The 21940-nt window shown below is 38.5% G+C and overlaps 1 protein-coding gene across 5 annotated transcripts in view; it reads right to left on the bottom strand.

The window, feature by feature from the left end:
• Window positions 1-17010: 17010 nt before the first annotated feature.
• Window positions 17011-21940, bottom strand: part of LOC105491605 (SCAN domain containing 3) — a 61830-nt gene continuing 56900 nt past the window's right edge. For 3 of the 5 annotated variants that reach the window (XM_071097416.1, XM_071097415.1, XM_011758131.3), the window contains one exon: window positions 17014-20970. In XM_071097416.1, coding sequence (XP_070953517.1) covers window positions 19054-20970 — 1917 coding nt within the window. In that variant the 3' untranslated portion in view covers window positions 17014-19053. Of the gene's footprint in view, window positions 20971-21940 lie in introns of all 5 variants that reach the window. The other 2 variants (XM_011758130.3, XM_011758134.3) reach the window with 2 other exon arrangements.

The raw sequence follows: 21940 nt of genomic DNA, 5'->3' as shown, positions 1-21940 counted from the left end.
AGACTCCAGAAATAGACCCACACAAAGATAGCCATGTGATCATTGACAAAGAAGCAAATATATAATTCAATGGAAAAAAGGACAGTCCTAGATATTTGCCCATTTGATTTGAAAACTCTTGTCCACACAAAATGCCTATACATGAATGTTTATAGTAGCTTTATTCATAACATTCACAGTATTCTTCAAAAACTGGAAGCATCTAAGATGTCCTTCAATGGGCAAATATCTTTACAAGCTGTGGTACATTCATACATTGGAATTTTATACAGAAATTTAAAAGTGTGCCATAAAACCATGAAAAGGCATAAGTGCATATTGCTAAGTAAAAAAAAGTCAGCCTGAACAGGTTACAGACTATGATTCCAATTAGATGACATTGACCTTCTAAAAAGGCAAATCTACAGAGAGAGTTAAATGATTCTTGATTTCCAGGGGTTTGTGGGGAGGGGAAGAGGGTTGAACAGGTGAAGGGCAATAGATTATCATTTAATTCAGTAAGCTCATATAGAAAAAAGAGGAGGAGGGTCAAGGTGAAACACAAAGTTTCGATATCAAAGTGGAAAACGAAGAGAGAGGGAGATAAAGGAAAAGAGGGTGAGATAGTGAAAGAACAGGACACAGAGGGATAGTAAGAGTGATGACTGGAACCAGAGTGCAAGGGAGAGAGGAAGGAGAAGGCGGGGAGCTAGAGAGAGAAGGAGGGAAAGGGAGAACAAAGCGAGGGTGAGAGGGATGAGAGAGAAAGAAAACGGAGGAAAGAGGAACAAAGGGAAAGACAGTGTGCCCAGTTATCAATGTATTGGCTGCCAGCTCCAAATCGCCCCTTCCTTGTCCTGCTCTATGATACTGGAGGTGGACCTTGAAAACATTTGTTTCGCCAAATGGTAATGTTTAAGCTGTGCTAGGCGAGTACACTGCAAGAGGAAGGGGCCTCTGGACTCCATAATTTTTCTGCTTGTTCCTGCTGAAACCAAGGTGTTAATCTGATCGGGTATGCCAAACTTAGCCTGCCCTGTTTGCTTTTGGCCGCTGTCATTTTGTGATTTTTTTTTCCCCCATGAAGCTGAGGGCCGCTCCGCTGAACATTAGAACTTAACCCTTACTGGCGACCTTGTAGATAATGTCTGTAAGTCGCCATGGTAACGGTAGCTTCAGTTGTTTTTCAGGAACCTGGGGCAACTCCTGTCCAGTTTAAACCGGTTGAGACCACCGACCCTTCAACGGGATCTGCGCAAGTGCCCAACAGGTGGCCAAAAACTCCACCCTCAGATCATACTAACGCCGTCGTTTTCTGTACATTATGTCCAATGCAATACCGTGAAATTTTGCGCAGAACGAACCTGTTACTTCATTTTCCCTCACTGCCAATCACTTTTCCCCACACCTTAGACCACCCCACTTCCCTAACTCATAGTTATCCCTAAGCCTTCTCTTCCGGGAAACGGATCTGAGAGCTGCTCTTCTGCCTCCTCCCTGGGCTGCCCTGTGAATAAATCTTTTCTCTTTTTCACGAACTGTTTATCACAGTGATTGATTTTCTGTGCGCGGGCAGAACAAACCAGGTCAATAACACTGCGGTGTGGGGTGGGCTGTGGGACACCCAGGGCGATCATCCCTCGCGAGTTTGTGAAACTCCCGGCCGACGACTCTCCAGTGAACCTTACACAAGCCCTAGCAGGCGGCTCCCCAGAGAGCTCATTCCACACTCTAATAATGGGTGATTGCCTGAGTGCCAGCTCCAGCGTATGGCACCTCAGAGAACTTTTCAGCCAATGGCAGTGGGAAGTGCTTTTCCCACTTTGTTCCTGTCTTGGATGCTCTGCCTCAGGCCTAGAGGCAGTAGCTGCTCCGAAGAGTTATCTACTCTTACTAGACAGTGCCCTGTTACTAGTTAATAATTCTTTAAGTTGAATATTTCTTGTTGAAATTGCCATGCGGTTTCTGTCTTCTGACTAGATCTTAACTGTTAAAAATAAGTAATGGATAATAGAGAAGGAAGCTGGGAGAGGAGGAAAAATGAAAGGGAGAGCAAACGAAATAGAGTAGAAAGTTGAAGTGATTAGTATGGGTCCATACAGCTTGATGGAAAAGGTTCTGACTTTGGATTAGAATCAAGTCTGTAGGAGGAGTCTTTCAGCCTCCTTCTGAGAATACAGCCACAGTGTGTGAATCTGAGTTATCTTAGTTCAGCTCCCTAACTCTACAAAGGGTAGGATCATTTTCCCTTTTATTTGATGCCTATGGAGATGAAGTCCTCTTCTTGTGCATAACAGGTGATCAGTAATTTTGGAGCGAAATGTAAGTAGCTTATGAAAGAGAGTTGTCTTGCTGAAGTCAGTTGATATGCCACCCCCTTTTCAGATGAAACACAGAGGAGCTGGCAAAAACCACCTCTGAATCAGCTGGCCTGCCCTATGAGAATAATGTGCTGTTCTTTTTCCTCCTGAGCGAGCATGACCCTAGTTCTCCCACACTCTGGGAGTAAATAAACAGGACTGTCAAAGAGGTCCTCACCACAGCCTTCAGCCAATGTCTCAGGAACTGAGGCTTACCTGAGACATAGAAGGTGAGGTGATGTGGTTGCTGAGACTTATCTTCTCATTTGTGCTGGTCTTGGCACTCTTATTGCTATGAGATTACTAAAAAGTTTCCTGGAACACATTTTGTAAAATAATTAATTGATACACTGATTTGATCTTTATTAATTATATGAATGGTATTAAATTATCACATATATCCTGAAAACAGCGGTATCTATTATGTATAAATTTTTAAAATTTAAAGTAAAAAAAAGTAAAGGGGAAATAATCTATTACAATCTCTTCTTCTCTTACATATCAAAGGGTAGTATATTGAGTCCAAAGGGAAATTTTCTTTTCTTCCTTCCTTCCTTCCTTTCTTCCTTTCTTTCCTTCTTTCTTTCTTTCATTCTTTCTTTCTTTCTCTTTCTTTCTTTCTCTCTCTCTTTCTTTCTTTCTCTTTCTTTCTTTCTCTCTCTCTTTCTCTCTTTCTGTCTTTCTTTCTTTCTTTTTTTTTTTTTTTTTGACAGAGTCTTGCTCTGTCTCCCAGGCAGGAGTGCACTGGCGATCCTCCCACCACAACCTCCTAAGTAGGTGGAACCACAGGCACTCACCACTATGTTGGGCTAATTTTTTTTTTTCAGATGGAGTCTCACTCTGTCATCCAGGCTAGAGTACAGTGGCGCGATCTCGGCTCACTGCAATCTCCGCCTCCTGAGTTCAAGCGATTCTCCTGCCTCAGTCTCCCGGGTAGCTGGGATTACAGGCACCCGCCACTGCGCCAGGCTAATTTTTGCATTTTTAGTAGACATGAGGTTTCACCAAGTTGGTCAGGCTGGTCTTGAACTCCTGACCTCAAGCAATCCACCTGCCTCGGCCTCACAAAGTGCTGGGATTACACACGCTGGGCTAATTTTTAAATTTTGTGTTGAGACAGAGTCTCACTGTATTGTCTAGGCTGCTCTCAAATTCCTGGGCTCAAGTGATCTTCCTGCTTTGGCCTCCCAAAGTGCTGGAATTACAGGCATGAGCCACCACACCTGGCCAGGGAAATTATTTTCTTTCTTACTGTTTTTAACTTCAATGTTTTGAATAGATAATATGACATAGTTTACAATTTTTCTAATGTAAAACAATATTCAGTAAAATGTCTTCCTCTCACCCCTACCCCAGTGCCCTTGCCAGTCCCGGGTTCTTAAGACCTCAGATGACTAGTATCAGGTTCAGGTGTCTCCTTACAGGGCAATTTTTGGCATATAAATTCAAATGTGTATATTATTTTCCCCACATTTACACAAATGATAGAGTGCTATTTACACTTCTCTGTACCTTACTTTTTCATTTAATATATTCATTCAGTAGTAAGTGTTACTGAGCACCAACTATGTGCTAGACATTTTTCTAGACAGTAAAGATACAATAGTAGGGTGAAGTGAATGATATATTTCCTGCCTTCATGGAGCTGATATTCTAGTGGAGAAGACACAATAAATAAATCAGATAAAAATGAAATATATTATGCTAAATAGTAATAAATTCTAACGAGAAAAGGCAGAAAAGAGGGACAAGATATGTTAAGAGGTTTGAAATTTTGTCTAGTGTGATTGAGGAAAAGCCTCATTTAGATGATTTTTTGAATAAAGACTGAAAAAAATAGAGGAGCCAGTCATGAAGATATCTAAGAAAAGAGCATTCTAGGCAGAGGGAGGAAAAGTGAGGATGCTCTGAAGTAGGAATGAGCCTGCAGTGTTCAAGGAACCCCAAAAGGACAATGAGGTTGGGGTGAAGTAAATTAGGAGGGTAGAAAATGAAATCAGAGAAATAAAGGAAGAGGCCCAGATCCTATAGTATGTTTAGGATTTTCTTTACAAAAACTCTTCTTCACTCAGATCTTGTTATAATACTCTAGAATCACAGATGCCAATACAAATGGTAGTGGCATTGTGGTTCCTATTTTTATTAATAGATTAGAACATGACATGGAAGATTTGGGGGAAAATGCTAAAATCTGATTTGACAACAGCCACCTGGATACCCAAATGAGGTACAGGATAGGACTGAGTATTATCAATGGCCTATCTTAGAAGATAATTTTAAAAATACTACCGGCTAGGAGTGATGGCTCACGCCTGTAATCCCAGCACTTTGGGAGGCCGAGGGGGGCAGATCATGAGGTCAGGAGTTCGAAACCAGCCTGGCCAACATAGTGAAACCCCATCTCTACTAAAAAATAGAAAAATTTAGCCAGGCATGGTGGCACCCACAAGTAATCCCAGCTACTAAGGAGGCTGAGGCAGGAAAATCACTTTAATCCAGGAAGAGGAGGTTGCAGTGATCCGAGATCGCACAACTGCACTCCAGCCCGAGCGACCGTGGGAGACTCCATCTCAAAAATGAAATGAAGGCCGTGCGCGGTGGCTCAAGCCTGTAATCCCAGCACTTTGGGAGGCCGAGGCGGGCGGATCACCTGAGGTGAGGAGATCGAGACCACCCTGGCTAACACAGTGAAACTCCGTCTCTACTGAAAATACAAAAACGAAAAAAAAAAAAAAAAAAGCCGGGCTTGGTGGAGGGCGTCTGTAGTCCCAGCTACTCGGGAGGCTGAGGCAGGACAATGGCATGAACCCAGGAGGCGGAGCTTGCAGTGAGCCGAAATCGCGCCACTGCACTCCATCCTGGGCAACAACAGAGCGAGACTCTGTCTCACAAAAAAAAAAAAAAAAGGAATAAAATAAATAAAAAATACTACTAAACCATAGTTGGCCCAAGTACGGCAGCTGGGCAAAGCCATGCGAACACAGTGAGCTCAGAGATGCTCAAATAAATCTAAATCCATTTTTGAAACACAGGATCTGGGGCTCTTTTCCAACACCACGATTTGTCATTGAAAACGCAAGTCCTTGAATAGCAACATGACATTTATTAAAATTGAGTTCTAGGAAATTTCTCCACAGGCAGTTCTCAAAATAATTAATTCTTACCAACATACTCCAGGGGAGAAATGTTTGAAAAGAAATAATGGCCTTTTTGTTCATGAGTGGAGCTTTGGTTACAGGCATGAGCCACTGCACCCAGACTCTTTTTACCTTTTTTCATCTCCCTGTGTTTAAAAATACTCAATTTTGGGGCTTTTAAGCTTGTAGTTTGGAAAATATGAGTGTCGGTTTTATAAATTGGTAAACTGGGCTAGTGCAGGTACTGTGGAGATTCAGTCAACATTATTGTTGATATGTGTCTTGGAAGAGGAGTAGAAGAAAGGATGATAAACGGAATTGCAGTTAACCAACAGGAATAAAAACAAGGTTGTTTTGGCAGCTGTCCCCTGTACACCCAGCTGCATCCCCATCTGAGACCTTGCTAGACAACTTTGCATAAAGCCAATAGGTACCTCAGGTGCTGCTGAGCAGCTGCCTTGTCACTACTCCTGGCTTTGAACTGCCCTCCCCACTTCGGGATCCTCACGTCTTGCTACTCAATGCATGGTTTGTGGAAAATAAATGTCGACGCCATTTGAGAACTTGTTAGAAATGCAAAATCTTGAATTCCATCCAGACCAAAAGAATCAGAATGTGCATTTCAACAACTCCCAGGTGATTCATACACCCATTACAGTTAAGAATCACTGCCCAAAACCAGTGGTTCTCAAATTTTGATATGTGCTATAGTTTGAATTTTGGCATTCCCACAAAATTCATATATTGAAATCTAATGCCCAATGTGGCAGTATTATGAGATGGGGCTTTTGGGAAGTGATTAGGTCATGATCGCTCCACTCTCATAAATGGGATTTGTGCCCTTATAAAAGAGACCTGAGGGAGCTTGTTTGCTTCTTCTATCATATGAGGACACATAGAAAGTGTCATCTATGAGGAACAGCCTCTCACCAAACACCAAATCTGCTGGCCTCCTGATCTTGGACTTCCCAGCCTCCAGAATATGAGCAATAAATTCCTGTTGTTCATAAATTACCCAAAAATATTTTGTTATACCAGCCAGAACGGACAAGGCAGTATGCTGCAGAATTACCTGGAGGGCTTTTAAAAACAGATGCTGCAGTTTCTGATTCATTAGGTCCTGGAGTGGGGCCCAAGAATTTGTATCTGTAACAAATTTCCAAGTGCTACTGATCTGGGATCACCCTTTGAGAACCATGATCCTATTGAAACAGTGTATTTGTGACCCTGGTCGCCCCATTCCCTGGTCTCTACCCATTTCCACACAGATAATTGAGTCTAACATCTGGATAGGACGTTGGCAGCAAAGACAAGGATTTCCGAGAAGGGGCATTCATTCCACCAGTATTATTTAAATTTTTTTAATCCACAGGATATCACTAGATTAAATTTTTGTTGAGTGCTTACCGAATGGTATTGCTACTAATGTGATAGATGGTGTAGAGGAAAGTATGAGATCCTACTCTTACTGACAATATACTGTCATATGAATACGAAAAAGTTATTCCTGGTTTTCAGTATTGGAATATTAGGCAATATGTGTTTTCCGCTCTCTCCTTCCCTTTGCACATAAGGAGGCAAGCTACCTGAGTAGAAGTGCTCACAAGAATGAGGACAGTCTATTTAGGAAGCAGAACAGTCATTTCATAAGACATAAAAGTAGGATGAATTACCACAGCAACTTTTGCAGAGAATATAGTCTCTAAAGTGATCTTCAGTGGATTCCAAGTATCCTTGCTTCCCTCCTTTTTCTTTTTTCCTTTTTTTTTTTTTAAAGGCCATCTTAGACTCAGACTTCCTTTTTCAAAAGAAGGTCCTTTTTCATCATCTAGGTAAATCTGTCCACCTGTGATTTTAACTCTATTTTTACTTGCCTCCTTGAAGTCTAAATCCATCAGTAATCCCCATTTCTGTCTCCAGTCTCTTCCTGTCATTCTCTCTCTCTCTCCCCTTCCTCTCTGAGTCATAGTCTTAGGCACTGCATTGAAAATACCATCTTATCGGCTTCCTTCAAAAAGCTGAGAGTTTCTTGAATAGAGGACTATATCATACTCATCTTTTTTGATTCTGAGTCCCTGGTAAAGTCATATAGTAAGCCCTCAATAAATATTTATTAAGGAAATGAACAAAGCTAAAATCTGTCTACACTAGCTGTTACCTCTTTCTTACTTCTTAATAATTCGACTCACTGTAATGTTTTCTTTTCTACTACTCCACTGAAACCACTTTGAATTAAACAGAGTAATCAATGACCTCTGTTTTTACCAAATTAATAAACTGTATTAATTAAAACTTATGGTGTCAAATGGCACAAATCCTAAACTAACCTAAGCAAAAAGGAGAATTTACTAGCTCCTATTAATAAAATCCAAGGAAAATTCAAATAATTGAACTTTGGAAAGGACAAGAATATAGCTGATTCTAGGTGACAATTGAAACCTGGAGCTCTAGTGATGTCAAGGGCTTTCTATTATATCTACTTCCTTCTGCAAGTTGGCTTTACTCTGTCTCTTGTATTATCTCTATTCTGTACTCTCTACGGAATCGCTGTTTTAACATGAAAAAGAAACTCTCAAGCTTTACATCTTGGCTTAAGCCAAGAGACAGAACGTATCCTGATCCTTTTATTTGCTCTCACATCCAAAATCCTTGAAAGTCCATCACAAGCCTAGCTTATATCAGCTGTGCAACATGAAACAATCAATTCTGGTCAGGTCTGTAGATTTGTGTAAGATCAAGGTACTTGCCAAAGTATCCAAGAGGATGTGGGTGGGGTACATAGGAGAAAATAAGGGTTCCCAGAAGGGCAGGAGAATTACTGAATTACTGATCCAAGTTCACTTTAGATCCATCTTACCAAGACTTTATCTTACCAAGGATTTTGTATGGTTGACAATTACTCACATGCATATCTCTCATTTCATGGCTACCATTAAATTATTACTTCCCAGCTGTCTTCTGACTTCTTACCATTTTCTTCTCCATATCTTTTTTTTTCTTTTTTTGAGTACTGTTTTTCTGTCTGAACCTTATATGTGGTGTTACCAAGTGTTTGGCCCTAGAAATATTTCTCCTATCACTTCATACTTTCTCTCTTAGATTATTTTATTCAGTTTCATGCTAGCCAAAAATTTTCACCCTAGCTCCAAACTCATGATGCAGACTCTAGTTGGAGACCCGAATTTCCCAGGAAACACTCCAAACTCATCAAGTCAGAAAAAGGTTACCTTCTTTTTTTTTTTTTTTTTTTTTTCCGAGATGGAGTTTTGCTCTCTTGCTCTGTCGCCCAGGCTGGAATGCAATGGTGTGATCTCAGCTCACTGCAAACTCCTCCTCCCAGGTTCAAGCAATTCCAATCCTCTGCCTCAACCTCCCGAGTAGCTGGGATTACAGGCACCCAGCACCAGGCCCAGCTAATTTTTGTAGTTTTAGTAGAGACGGGGTTTCACCATCTTGGCCAGGCTGGTCTTGAACTCCTGACCTCGTGGTCCACCTGCCTCAGCCTCCCAAAGTGCTGGGATTACAGGCGTAAGCCACTGTGCCCAGCCAAGATTACCTTCTTTTGTCTATCAATTGCTCCCTTGTTCTCTGATCCCAAATCAGTGAAATAGCAACTATAACTGCACTGAGGTAAAATATAGGCCATCATAAGGGCAAGGCAAAATTGCTGGTATGATGGAAGTATCCATGTTAAAAAAAAAAAAAAAAAGGCAGATATTTTGAAGTTTTTTAAGAGACCACTTACACATATAATTACAGATATTTTCTTTGTGAAGTAGATTTTCATCTCTGTGACAGTTGCTTCAGCTTATTCTCTTTCAACACAAAGAAAATTTTCTTCTCCTTTAAAAAATGAAAGGTATGTATTTGTGTCAAGGGTTTAGACAGTATACTTTTCCTAACCCACAAGATAATTTTTGGTTTTGTATATAGTAAAATTAACTATATTACTATCAGTAAGTTCATAGTGAGAGGGTTAGTTAACCAGGATTAGCATGGAAATTCATGAAAAAAGCATAATTTACGACTTTAAGGAAAAATCTCAAAATTCTTTAACATGTATCCTTAACAAACACAGTTTCCTGTGATAAAACATTTTACTAACAAATACTGAAGGCAATTAATATTAAAATCTTTAAATTTTACAGAAAAATTTCTTGTTCATCTCAGTAAATAAATTAGCCAGAAATTAAATTTCATGAGGACTATATATATAAAACTTAAGTATGACTTTAACCTCACCTGGTAAATGCACTATACTTCTACGGCAACAATCATCTTTCACTTTCAAGATTTTTAAACTTGTAATTATAGTTTTAAAAGTAAATTTTATTTTAATCAAAGTTGAATTACAGATTTTGTTTGTTTGTTTGTTTGTTTGTTTGAGACTGAGTCTCACTCTGTCGCCCAGGCTGGAGTGCAATGGTGTGATCTGGACTCACTGCAGCCTCCACCTCCTGGGTTCAAGCAATTCTCCCGCCTCAGCCTCCTAAGTAGCTGGGACTACAAGCGTATGACACCACACCTAGTCAATTTTTGTATTTTTAGTAGAGACAAGGTCTCACCATGTTGCCCAAGATGGTCTTGATTTCCTGACCTCGTGATCTGCCCGCCTCAGCCTCCCAAAGTTCTGGGATTACAGATGTGAGCCACAGCACCTGGCTGAATTAGAGTATTTTAAGCCTATAAATGTATATTCATTAGACTCATCCATCACTTAATGATTTTGCAAACTCTACTATCTCTGTCTCGATTTGCACTGTTGACATTTTTGGGAAATAATTTTTCAGATATTCTTAATACACATAGAATACTATTTCCAAATTAAGACTGTACTATGTAAACTGTTTTATAATCTTCTTTTCCCAGTCAACACAATATTTTGACCAGCTTCTCATGGAAGAAAATGCATCTCAATCTTTATTATTAGGATTGCTTAATATTTAAATACATGAAAGAAACACTACTTCAGTAAGCAGTTCCTCTAAAGTTGGCCTGTGTATATGGTTTCCTTCTCTGTCTTAGATTAGACTAATATAAACTATCCTAACGTTTTAATCTCATAATTAGATTTGTATATATATTATATAATTCTAACAATTATACTTGGTCAACTGTTTTTAAACTCTTCTATGCTTATTTCTAAATCATCCTCCTGAAAGGCTGTAAAAATTTACTCTTTCCAGCAAGTATCCAGAAAGTATTTGCCCTCATATTTATCAATGTTGACAGACATGGAGGATTGCCAACACGAGAGCTATTTTCTGCTTTTCTTGGTAACAGGATTCCTACTGCATGATAAAGTACCCTGGCATAGGGGGTGAATCATGATTTTTCTAAGGTTTTTTATTTATGGCAATCTTATTGCCCTTAAGTAAAGATGTGTAGGGTAAATTATGTGAGCCAATTATGGGTACTTAGTTGAAGGGGGAATCTACTAGAGATTTTTTTTTAAAGACTTTTCCTTATTGATGGAAGAGAGTTCCAAGAAAAAGCTCTTTTGCCTTATGACATTGCCATTCTTAAATGATTTTTTATGAGTAGCTAACACTGAGGGTGACAAAGTCCACTTGTGACCTCCGATGATGAACCTGAGTGCAAAGGCCAACAGATGGAGGAAGGAAGAGAAAATAGGACAAAAACACTCTGTCCCTGGTGACATACATTTCTGGGCCATTGAAATAATGTTTAGACCACTTTATCCTGTGACATAAAATATGTGTTTGTGGTTTAAACTACTTTGATCAATTCTAGAATATTCTTATCCTTTATCTTGACAATTACTTCTCCCTGTTCTCTCCTTAGGAGTAGATATTGGAACTCTTTGGTTTCTCCTTGATAACTCTGCTTCTTTCATTATTTTTTAATCTTTCTATTCTGCTTTCAGCATAATTTTGTCAGATTTATATTTAACTAATTCCTTTATATTTAAAACTTCCAAAACAGATAAAATAATATTTATAACATATTCACAAGCCATTTACAAAAAATAATAAGCTGAATATCCTTGTTCCCCACCCATGTTAAGAAACAATATGACCTTAGTAGCTCTGCCAAAATCACAATCCCTCCCTTCTTCTGTCATCCAATAGAGATAATCCCTATCCAAAATTCTTTGTATTTTGTGGGCTTTCTCTTGCTTTATAGTTTTACCACATAGCATCTCTAGTTTATGCTGTTTAGTCTCTTCACATTCATAAAACTTTTTATAAAGTTTTTTTTTTTAACATAAATGGTACAATGTTTGTGTATTCTTCTGCAACTTGGTTTTCTTTTCCAATATTGTATTGTTAAATTTAATCCACGTTGATGCATGTAAATGTAGGTCATTTATTTTTAAAGTTGACTTTATTGATGTATAATTTACATAGAATAAATGCACCCATTTTAACTATATAATATGATGATTTTTGACATATATGCATTTACATATATATATATATATATACCCACTACTTAATCAAGATATAGTCCATTTCATTACCCCCAAAATTCTCAGTAAGCATTCATTTTTACTACTGTATTCTAGTTGTTGAATATAGTACAAATTTTAGTTGTTGAATAAATATATTACAACTGTCCTGTGAATGGACATTTGGGTTGTTCCCAGTATGGGTTTTTATATTGATGTTATAAGCACTCAAAGACATGGCTCCTCACAATGCATGTAAATAAGAGTGGATTTGTAAGATTGCAGGGCATGCACATCTTCAACTTTACTAGAAAATGTCATATGGTTTCCTAAAATGCTTGTACCAACGTGTACATAAAATGCAGAGTATAAGAGCTTGAGTTTGATTCACATTCTGGCCAACACTTGATACTTTAATTTGGGCCAGTCTGGTGAGTGTAATTGTAATTTAAATATGTATTTATATGATTACCAATTATTTTGACTATCTTTTTTTTTTTTTTTGAGACAGAGTCTTACTCTATTGCCCAGGCTCACTGCAACCTCCACCTCCTGGGTTCAAGCGATTCTCCTGCCTCAGCCTCCCGAGTAGCTGGGACTACAAGCTTGCGCCACCACGCCCGGCTAATTTTTGTATTTTTAGTAGAAATGGGGTTTCACCATGTTGGCCAGGCTGGTCTCGAACTCCTGACCTCAGGTGATCCACCCTCCTCAGCTTCCCAAAGTGCTGGGATTACAGGCATGAGCCACCACACCCAACCTGGTTACGAATATCTTTTTGTATGTCGTTGGGCATTCAGACTTTTTCTTTTTTGAAGTGCCTATTTTGCTAATTTTTCTATTTAGTTGCTTGTTTTTTCTCATTGATTTATAGTAATTCTTATATTCTGAATGATAATCCTTTGTCAAGCACGTGTTGCAGATATATGCTCCAGTTTTAATTAATGGTTTCACATTTGATGGTGTCTTATGGTAGGCAGAAGTTAATTATTTTAATACAGCTAGATTTCTTTTTTATAGTTTGTGTTTCTGCATCATAAGAAACTATTTCCTTCTTCAGGTTCAAAAACGCATTCTCTTTGCCTTTCACATTTAAGCCTAAAATATTTAGAATGCAGGGATCCAATTTCATTTTCTTCCAAATGGACCATCAATTTTTCCTCTTCCTCACTGAGGAGCAAAGTTCTGTTATATACCAAGTTTCCTTATATCCACAAGATTGTTTCTGGATTCCCTACTCTGTTCTAATGGTTTATTGATTGCTGTCTTAATATCACATCTTAAGCACTATAGTTTTATAATAAGTTTTGTTATCTGATAATGCAAATTTTCTCCTGTTTTTGTTTTTAAATGCCTCTAAGCAAGTATTGACCTTTGCTCTTATTTTAGACACAGTTGTAGCATTGTGTGAAACCTCTATTGGTATATTTGAGGAAAGAGACCATTTTTCCTGGATTTTCCCTCTGCCTTCTATGGTAGAGTTGCAAAGGAGGAAGTAAACGCTGAAAAATAATAGAAGTAGTGTCAGTGGCCAGACTGACTGACGCCACTGACCAGGCCTGAAGGTAAAAGACTAACCCCCACCCTAACTGCTTGTGCGGTTAAGTGCTGGTTGATTCCAGACATTGTATGGAGGAGCATTGTGAAACTTTCTGTTCTGTTCTGGTAGCCCCCACCACTGATGCATGTAGCCCTCAGTCACATAGCCCATGCTTGCATAATCTATCACGACCCTTTCACTTGGACCCCTTAGAGTTGTAAGCCCTTAAAAAGGCCAGGAACGTTTTCAGGGAGCTCGGTTCTTGAGATGCAAGTCTGCCGACGCTTCTGGCCAAACAAAGCCTCTTCCTTCCTAAATCTGGTGTCTGAGAGGTTTTGTCTGCGACCCGTCCTACTACATATTTATTTTATTTTAAAAATATTTTTAATTTAAAAAATCTGAGGGGTAGACAGGACCTTGCTCTGTAGCCCAGGCTGGAGTACAGTGACATAATCATACCTCACTCCAGTCTCAAACTCCTGGGCCCAAGCGATCCTCCTGCCTCAGCCTCTCAAAGTGCTGGGATTACAGGGGTGAGCTACTTCACTTGGCCTCTACTGGCATTTTCAATACAATTGCTAACTGGCACCTTTATAATATGGAGTCTTTCAAATATATCTGTAGCGGCACAAGCCGCAGACAAAACCCCTCAGACACCGAGTTAAAGGAAGGGCTTTATTCGGCCGAGAGCTTCAGCAAGACTCACATCTCCAACAACCGAGCTCCCTGAGTGATCAATTCCTGTCCCTTTTAAAGGCTCACAACTCTAAGGGGGTCCGCGTGAGAGGGTCGTGATTGATTGAGCAAGCAGCAGGTATGTGACTGGGGGCTGCATGCACGGGTCATTAGAATGGAACAGAACAGACAGGGATTTTCAGTGCTTTTCTATACAATATCTGTAATCTATAGATAACATAACCGGTTAGGTCAGGGGTCCATCTTTAACTACCAGGCCCAGGGTGCGGTGCCAGGCTGTCTGCTTGTGGATTTCATTTCTGCCTTTTACTTTTTACTTCTTTCTTTGGAGGCAGAAATTGGGCCTAAGACAATATGAGGGGTGGTCTCCTCCCTTGTATCCACTTTCTTGAATCCCTACTCACATTTCTTCAGTTCACACCATTATTATAAATCTATTCCATTACAAAATTCTTCCCAGTGTCCTGCTGTCCTTCAGCATTCCAATCTATTTTTTTCATTGTATTCAGAAAAGCTTTGCTAAAATGTAACTCAAGTCACCTTCTACTTATCAGTCTTTTATTGACTTCCCAGTGCCCCCAGGATTATGGCTAAACTCCTCAACTTGGTTCATCTATATGAACCAGCTTCTGTTCTGGCCATCTTTTTCCAACCTGCATCATCTTGCATTTCTCTATGCTCCTGTCACTCTGAGTTCAGTTTTGATTCCTCAAATCAGCTGAAAGAAGGTTTTTCTGCTTTCAAGTGAAGAAAATGGCAACTGGAAAAACTTGCTCTCCCAAAAATGCAAAAGAGATTTCAGTCACAAATTCATTTGCATTTAAATCCTAAAATAAAGCACATCATTCTTTCAGCATAAACTCTTAAAAGTCATGCAATCCAGCCAGGCACGGTGGCTCATGCCTGTAACCCCAACACTTTGGGAGGCTGAGGCAGGCGGATCACTAGGTCAGGAGTTCAAGACCAACCTGGCCAATATGGTGAAGCCCTGTCTCTACTAAAAATACAAAAATTAGCCTGGCATGGTGGCACATGCCTGTAGTCCCTGCTACTCCGGAGGCTGAGGCAAGAGAATCGCTTGAACCCGGGAGGTGGAGGTTGCAGTGAGCCGAGATTGTGCCAGTGCACTCCAGCCTGGGTAACAGAGTGAGACTCCATCTCAAAAAAAAAGTCATGCAATCCTTAACAACCTCAGGCTTTTCCCCTTTTTATAATTGTAATAAGCCCAAGGTTTGATTATTAAAACAACTTACTCCTAAAACTCTATCAATCATAACAAATTGATCATAAATTCAATTTAACACACATGTCAGAATACAAAGCACATAGTATGTTCTTTGAACCAGTAAATAAATGTCTTATTCTTTATCATAATAATTTCTAATTGTATAATGTTTGAAACTTTTGCAATCTTTCTATCTTGGTGAACACTGGCAAAGACATTCTGGGAGTTATTCAGGAGAGATCCACTGCAGAAAGTACACAGCCATATATCAGAGAAGGGACACTTTCTAACAGGGATTATTTTAGAACCTGACTTAAGATTCTTTTGCCTTTGAAATATCGAAGCAGCCAGCCAAACCAGAAGAACCAAAATCCAAAAGCCCAGAGTTTGCATCACTGAGATCACTCAAGTAATCTCTACCCTTCTCTCTCTGCTATAAAAGCCCCACCTTGGGTTTCCCCTTCACTTTGGTTCTTTCTCAAGTTTCTCACCAGCAGAGCTGAAGGAGAAGTGGTCTTCCATCCAGGTGGCTGGGGCAATACAGAGGAATCTGGACATAAAATTGTACAGGCCATCGGGCCCCTCAGCTGCAATTCCCTCTTGTATCCTGCTTCCTCAAACCAGGGCTAGACCAAAGACTTCAAAACGTGTGTGTGCGCACACACACACACACCAAGTGTAAATGTGTAATTTGCCTTCTAAGCCCCGGAATTCAAGCTTTCTCATTCTTTCATGAGGAGCATGTGAGAATTCTCCAAGATATTTGTGGGGGCCTTACCCACAAATATATACGTAGATAGAGAACTTAATGGCTTTCACATCCTTCAGCTGTCAATAGCTATAAATGCCCACAGGCTTTGTTGGAGAGTTCTCCAGGCAGGACAGTTTTCCTGAATGTGCCACTAGCTGAGAGGTCAGAATTAATTACATTCCTTGGTGTCACTTGACCCACAGGAAACTTGCATATCTTTGCTACCCCAAATTGTGGGAATACAGACTAAACTACTGCAAGTCTAATCACCTCCCCTCCCCATCCCCACCTTCCCTTTTATTTTCCTGATCAAGTAGGCAGAAAGCAGATGAACAAGTTTGCTGCCTAAATTAACATCCAGTCTGGAAATAAAATACAAGTCTCTCCTTCCTGAAGGCATCTTCAATCACTACCAGCGATTCCCTTGGCAGAAAGCACTATGTTGGGAGCTAGTTCTACCACTTCTTAATCATCCTTCAAGTTAGGTCTGGGTGCTGTACATGGGGGCAGTGGGTGGTGAGGCTTTCTGATTCTAGTCATTGTCAGATTTCTTTAAAAAGTGAAGTACTTAGCATCTTCTTGACCCATCGTTGACTCCTCCCTAGTTGCTTTTCTTTGAGTAATAGGAAAAGCCCAACACAACCTCCTGTTATACATAAATACAATTTTTTTAAAAACCAGCACATATATACATGATAGATGGAAATAAACAGTTCTGCATACAGTAGTCATAAGTATACACAAACAAGGTACCTTTGCAGTGTATTCATATACCACATGTTTATAGACTTGTGAACTTGCTGCAAAACAAGCAGAAAATAGGAAGAGAAAATCAGGTTATCTACAGAATCACTAGTCATCAAATTCACGTTAATAGGCAGTAAGATTTCACGGTCTCAATAAAGCTGTTGCCCTAAAAAAAATGTACAGTGACACAATAAAACAGGGAGGGAAGGGAGGAAAGACAAATATTCCTATGTCTTGAAAAAAAGGTAAAGCAAGTTAGCCTCCTGGTACTGAATCATTTGCAGAAAAAAATAAAAATAGGTGTTCAAGTATATGAGAAGGCTTTGTACCAATCTCCGATATCCAATACTTTATATTTCTTAGAGAGAACGTGAAGGCTTTGTACCGATCTCAGACATCCAATACCTTATATTTCTTAGAGAGAATGTAAGGGAATTTAGTTCTCTTTTAATATGTAGTCTTAATTCCCTCTTAGTTTATTTCTTCCAGATTACTTTAAGTTTTTATAGAAACAAATATAAAATCACCACGTTGCCTTTTGAAATTAAATATGGGAAACACAATACTTTATTCAATCAATAAAACAAACAGTAAAACATTTTAAAATCCCTTAGTTCCAAAATATGGTCCAAAAGAGGGCATATAATTTGTAAAATCCCTTAGTTCCAAAATATGGTCAGAAAGAGGGCATATAATTTGTCGGTGGGAGAAATTAAACCACTATCTTCTAAATATATCCACCATTATAAGGTTTTTTGTTTTTGAAAAGTTGTAAGACTTTATTAAAACAAACACACGATAAAACATAATCCAATCAAGGTTTCAGGACTAAATATGAACCTTTCCTCTACTTTCAAAGGTTTGGAGGATCCTTGAAACTTTAATTACCAAAAGGTTAAACTATTAGTAACATTCTGAATCACTGAATAGCCTTCCTTTCCTTAACTTTGAACATTACATTTATTTGAAATGAAGCACTTACTATAAATTGCTACCCTGTCTAGGAAAAGATATTTTCTTCATGGATTCTGTCATGTTTTTATGCTAAAGAACCTGTCTTATCTGATTAATTTGCTTTCAATCATTTTAAGTGAGTTCACAGACACAAGAGCAGATGTTTGTGGCATTTTTCTGAATCATCTCCAAACAAAATAGAGGTTGTTAAATCTAATTGAGGAGCCAATAATGTCTGACTTTGTCCCAGAGCACCTTAAAGGCAATCAGCTCTAGCAAAATCTAGAAACCTTGTTAGTATGGCCCAATCGCCCATCCTTATGAAATCAGAATTTATCGGCCGGGCGCAGCGGGTCACACCTGTAATTCCAGCAGTTTGGGAGGCTGAGGTGGGAGGATCATCTGAGGTCAGGAGTTCGAGACCAGCCTGGCCAACATGGTGAAACCCCCGTCTCTACTATAAGTACAAAAATTAGCCAGGCATGGTGGTGGGTGCCTGTAATCCCAGCTACTCGGAAGACTGAGGCAAGAGAATCACTTGAACCCGGGAGGTGGAGGTTGCAGTCAGCAGAGATTGCACCAGTGCACTCCAGCCTGGGTGACAGAGCAAGACCCTGTCTCAAAAGAAAAAAAAAAAGAAAGAAAGAAAGAAAGAAATCAGAATGTATTAATATGAATCCAAGGTCATAACACCATTACAAAATAAGTGTTTCCTTCCATCCCACTCACACACTTTGTCTAAACATGCATCTACAAAACAAACTTGACATCAACTTCCAACCTAACCACTCTGGATCAGCTTAACAAACTTCATATCCTACTGACCTGTCCCCTGCATTTGAATTCTAAGCCTACCCCCTTGAATTCACTTCCTTCACTGACCTAGTCTATTTCAAAGAAACCATCCCCCATCCTGAAGTTTTCCTACAATCTTAACGTGCTAATGAAATACAATAAGAAGACACAAGATATATGATCAAATGTTTTAATATTAGAATCAACAGATCTAAAATTATATTTTAATAAATATGACAAATACAACAGGAACAATAAAGAATTATAAAAACTGTACAGTCTCAATTGAAAATATACATATAGGCAATTTATATAGAAAATTGCTGTTTCACTCATAACTTCATACTTCCATAACTGTAACTAGACAGAAAGTTTAAAGCGAAATAGCAAATTCCTCACACTCAATGCTTATATGCATACTTTGAACAAATACCTTACATATCAATATTTAAAGCTTTTAATGTGATAAGTGAGCTTGCTTCTTGCTTGTTAATTTGTCTAATCTAGGTTGGATTGATGACAATGCTACCCTCAGGGGATAATGTATATTTAAACTGTTTCTATGTTTTGTTTTAATAACACTTAAAGTAGAGAATCCGGTCTCACAGAGGTACGTTGAGGGAAAAAGAAGAAGCGATTTTAAAGCAATCTCAGCAAGCTCAGGATATTCATTTTTAGCTTTTATCCAAAATGAAGGAAGAGATGCTGTATTTTCAAAACTGATTTTCAATCCTTCATCGGTAGCCAGCTTCAACAACTTATCCTGTAGAGTTACAGTTAAATTTAAGTTATCTTTTGATGAAAGAAATGGATTTTGGATCCATAAATTTCCTATGCGTGGATCTTCTTTTGATGGAAAATAAAATTCAAAACATTCTAACAAATTTGTAAGATGTTCACTGATAACCGTTCGCAGATGTGCAATATCAAGATCATTACCTACTTCATTGATAATTGTTGTTAAATTATGAAACATGTCATAACAATCTGTAGAAATTCTGTTTTTCCAAGCTTCTAACTTTTGTTTTTGTCCTTCAACTTTATCTGCCATTGAAAAATAAGTTGCATTCTTCCCTTGCATAGAAGCATTAAGATCATTAAAAATACTGAAGATATCAGACAAATAAGCAAGTCTGGCTGTCCAATTCACATCTTTAAAAAGTTGGGACCAAATGGGTTTCTTGCCTTGCAGAAACACTAAGAGTTCATTTCGTATTTCAAACATTCTTGACAGAACTTTTCCCCGTGATAACCACCGTATCTCAGCATGCAGTAACAGTTGCTTATGATCAGCTTCCATATTATCACATAATAAAGAGAATAATCTTGAATTCAAGGCATTAGATTTTATGTAATTCACAATTTTTACTATATCATTAAGTACACTATTTAGTTCAGCTGATATTTTTTTCATAGCAAGACTTTCTCGATGAATGAAGCAATGTGTTGTTTTACATTCTGGTGCAAGTTCCTTAATCTGGGTTACCACTTCAGAATGTTTTCCTGTCATTGAAGCTGCACCATCAGAACATACTCCTACACAAAATTTAAATTCCAAACCACATCTGTTAACAATATAATTCTTTACAGCTTCATATAGTTCTGAGCTAGTTGTGTTTGTAGGCAAAGAGGCTGAAAAAAAGAACTCTTCCTTTATATCATCATCATGTTCAAACCTCACATAGACTAAAAGAATTATCATGTTAGCAATATCTCTGCATTCATCAAGTTGCAATGAAAAATACTTTGCTAGTTTTATTTGTTCTATAAGTTGATCTTCCATATCATTAGCCAGTTCCTGAATACGTCGAGCTATGGTGTCATTGGAAAGTGGTACCTGAGCTACCTTCTTCGCTGCAGATTCACCCAACATTTCCAAGCAAACTTCTTTGATGCAGTCTTTCACTAGCGTCTCAGCAATTGTGTATGGTGTTTTAGACTTAGCAACCGGAAGTGCTACTTTATACGAAGCCCGCAAAGCACTAATGTTTATATGAGAAACGTTGAACACCTGCTTTGGTTGGCTTTTCAATTCACTACTCTTTCTTTCAAAGAATTCTTTCGGTTGTGAACTTATTTCTTTATGTTTTGAATATAAATGTCGCTTAAGCTTTGATGGTTTCATTGCTTCATTAGCCAGTACATCTCCACAAATAATACACTGTGGTTTTAGTACTTCACCATCAATTACAGCTACAAAACCAAACTCAATATATGAAGGATCATATTTCCGAGTGAAACTAGCATGAACTCTTTTGGTTCTCCCTTCTTCAGGATAACTTCTATTGGTAACATTTCTTTTATTACTACTACTGTGTTCAGAAAAGGCATGTCTTTTCTTGACAAAAAAGTCCAGTGAAGCTTGTTTCGCCATCTGAAATTAGGAATAAAAGTAAATAATATGAATTTTACTTTCCTCCTTTAGCTAACAATGTTAAACCACAAGTTAAAAACTAGACTTGATTAAAATAAAAAATTATTTTAAAGTTAAGTTATAAAAATAAATAAATGCCTATATTTTCTCAGTTTTATACATCTTTGGGTTATGGCTGATAAACTAAGCATAAAGTATCACAGGTTGTAATGGGGACCTACTGAGTTTGACTAGTGTGTAACTGCCACCACATGTGACTCACCTTGAGAGTTTAACAATACCTAAATTGGTCTATATTCTATTCGGTAAGGTAAGTCCATTAATCATTTGCTTGAATGTTGCAGTAATGTCAATTGCTATGTTTCTAAATACTTATGCTCAAGTTTTATACTTATTTCCTTACAGATTGGAGTTTTTATACCAGTACTGGTCTACTGATCACACTTTGAGTACCACTAGTTTAAGTCATGAGTAATCTCCATATTTCAAAACATTAACCCTACCTCATAAAGCCTACTGATTTTAAATTTTTTTGGTTCTATTTCATACTCTCCAATTAAATTCCCAAACTGAAGTCTTTCCCAACACAAACCCTTATCTTCCAAGCAAATTTATCATCCCCTACCCCTACAAATACTTCTTCACTTGATTTGAAATGTTTTTTCTTAGCTTACCCCCAACCCAAACTCACAATTGAAACAGAGAAACATTAAATTCATCTGTTACCAAATTCATTCTCTGTAGAAACATACTAGCATACACACTATTTATTCCCTCAATCTTAGCCTTCTCATTCTCCCAAGAAATGCGTGACATCAAAAAGGAGTAAGAGAGATACTATTCATCACCCCCAGAATAATAAAAAACTTAACTTTGTACGGAGATCCTGATAATGCATAATAAAAAAGACAGCATTCAAGGTTACAACTTTACAACTTCCAACTTGGGAAAAAAGAGAAGCACTAAAAGT

Source organism: Macaca nemestrina, chromosome 5 (assembly GCF_043159975.1).
Source record: "Macaca nemestrina isolate mMacNem1 chromosome 5, mMacNem.hap1, whole genome shotgun sequence".
NCBI lineage: Eukaryota > Metazoa > Chordata > Mammalia > Primates > Cercopithecidae > Macaca > Macaca nemestrina.
This window is presented reverse-complemented; position numbering and strand designations above follow the sequence as displayed.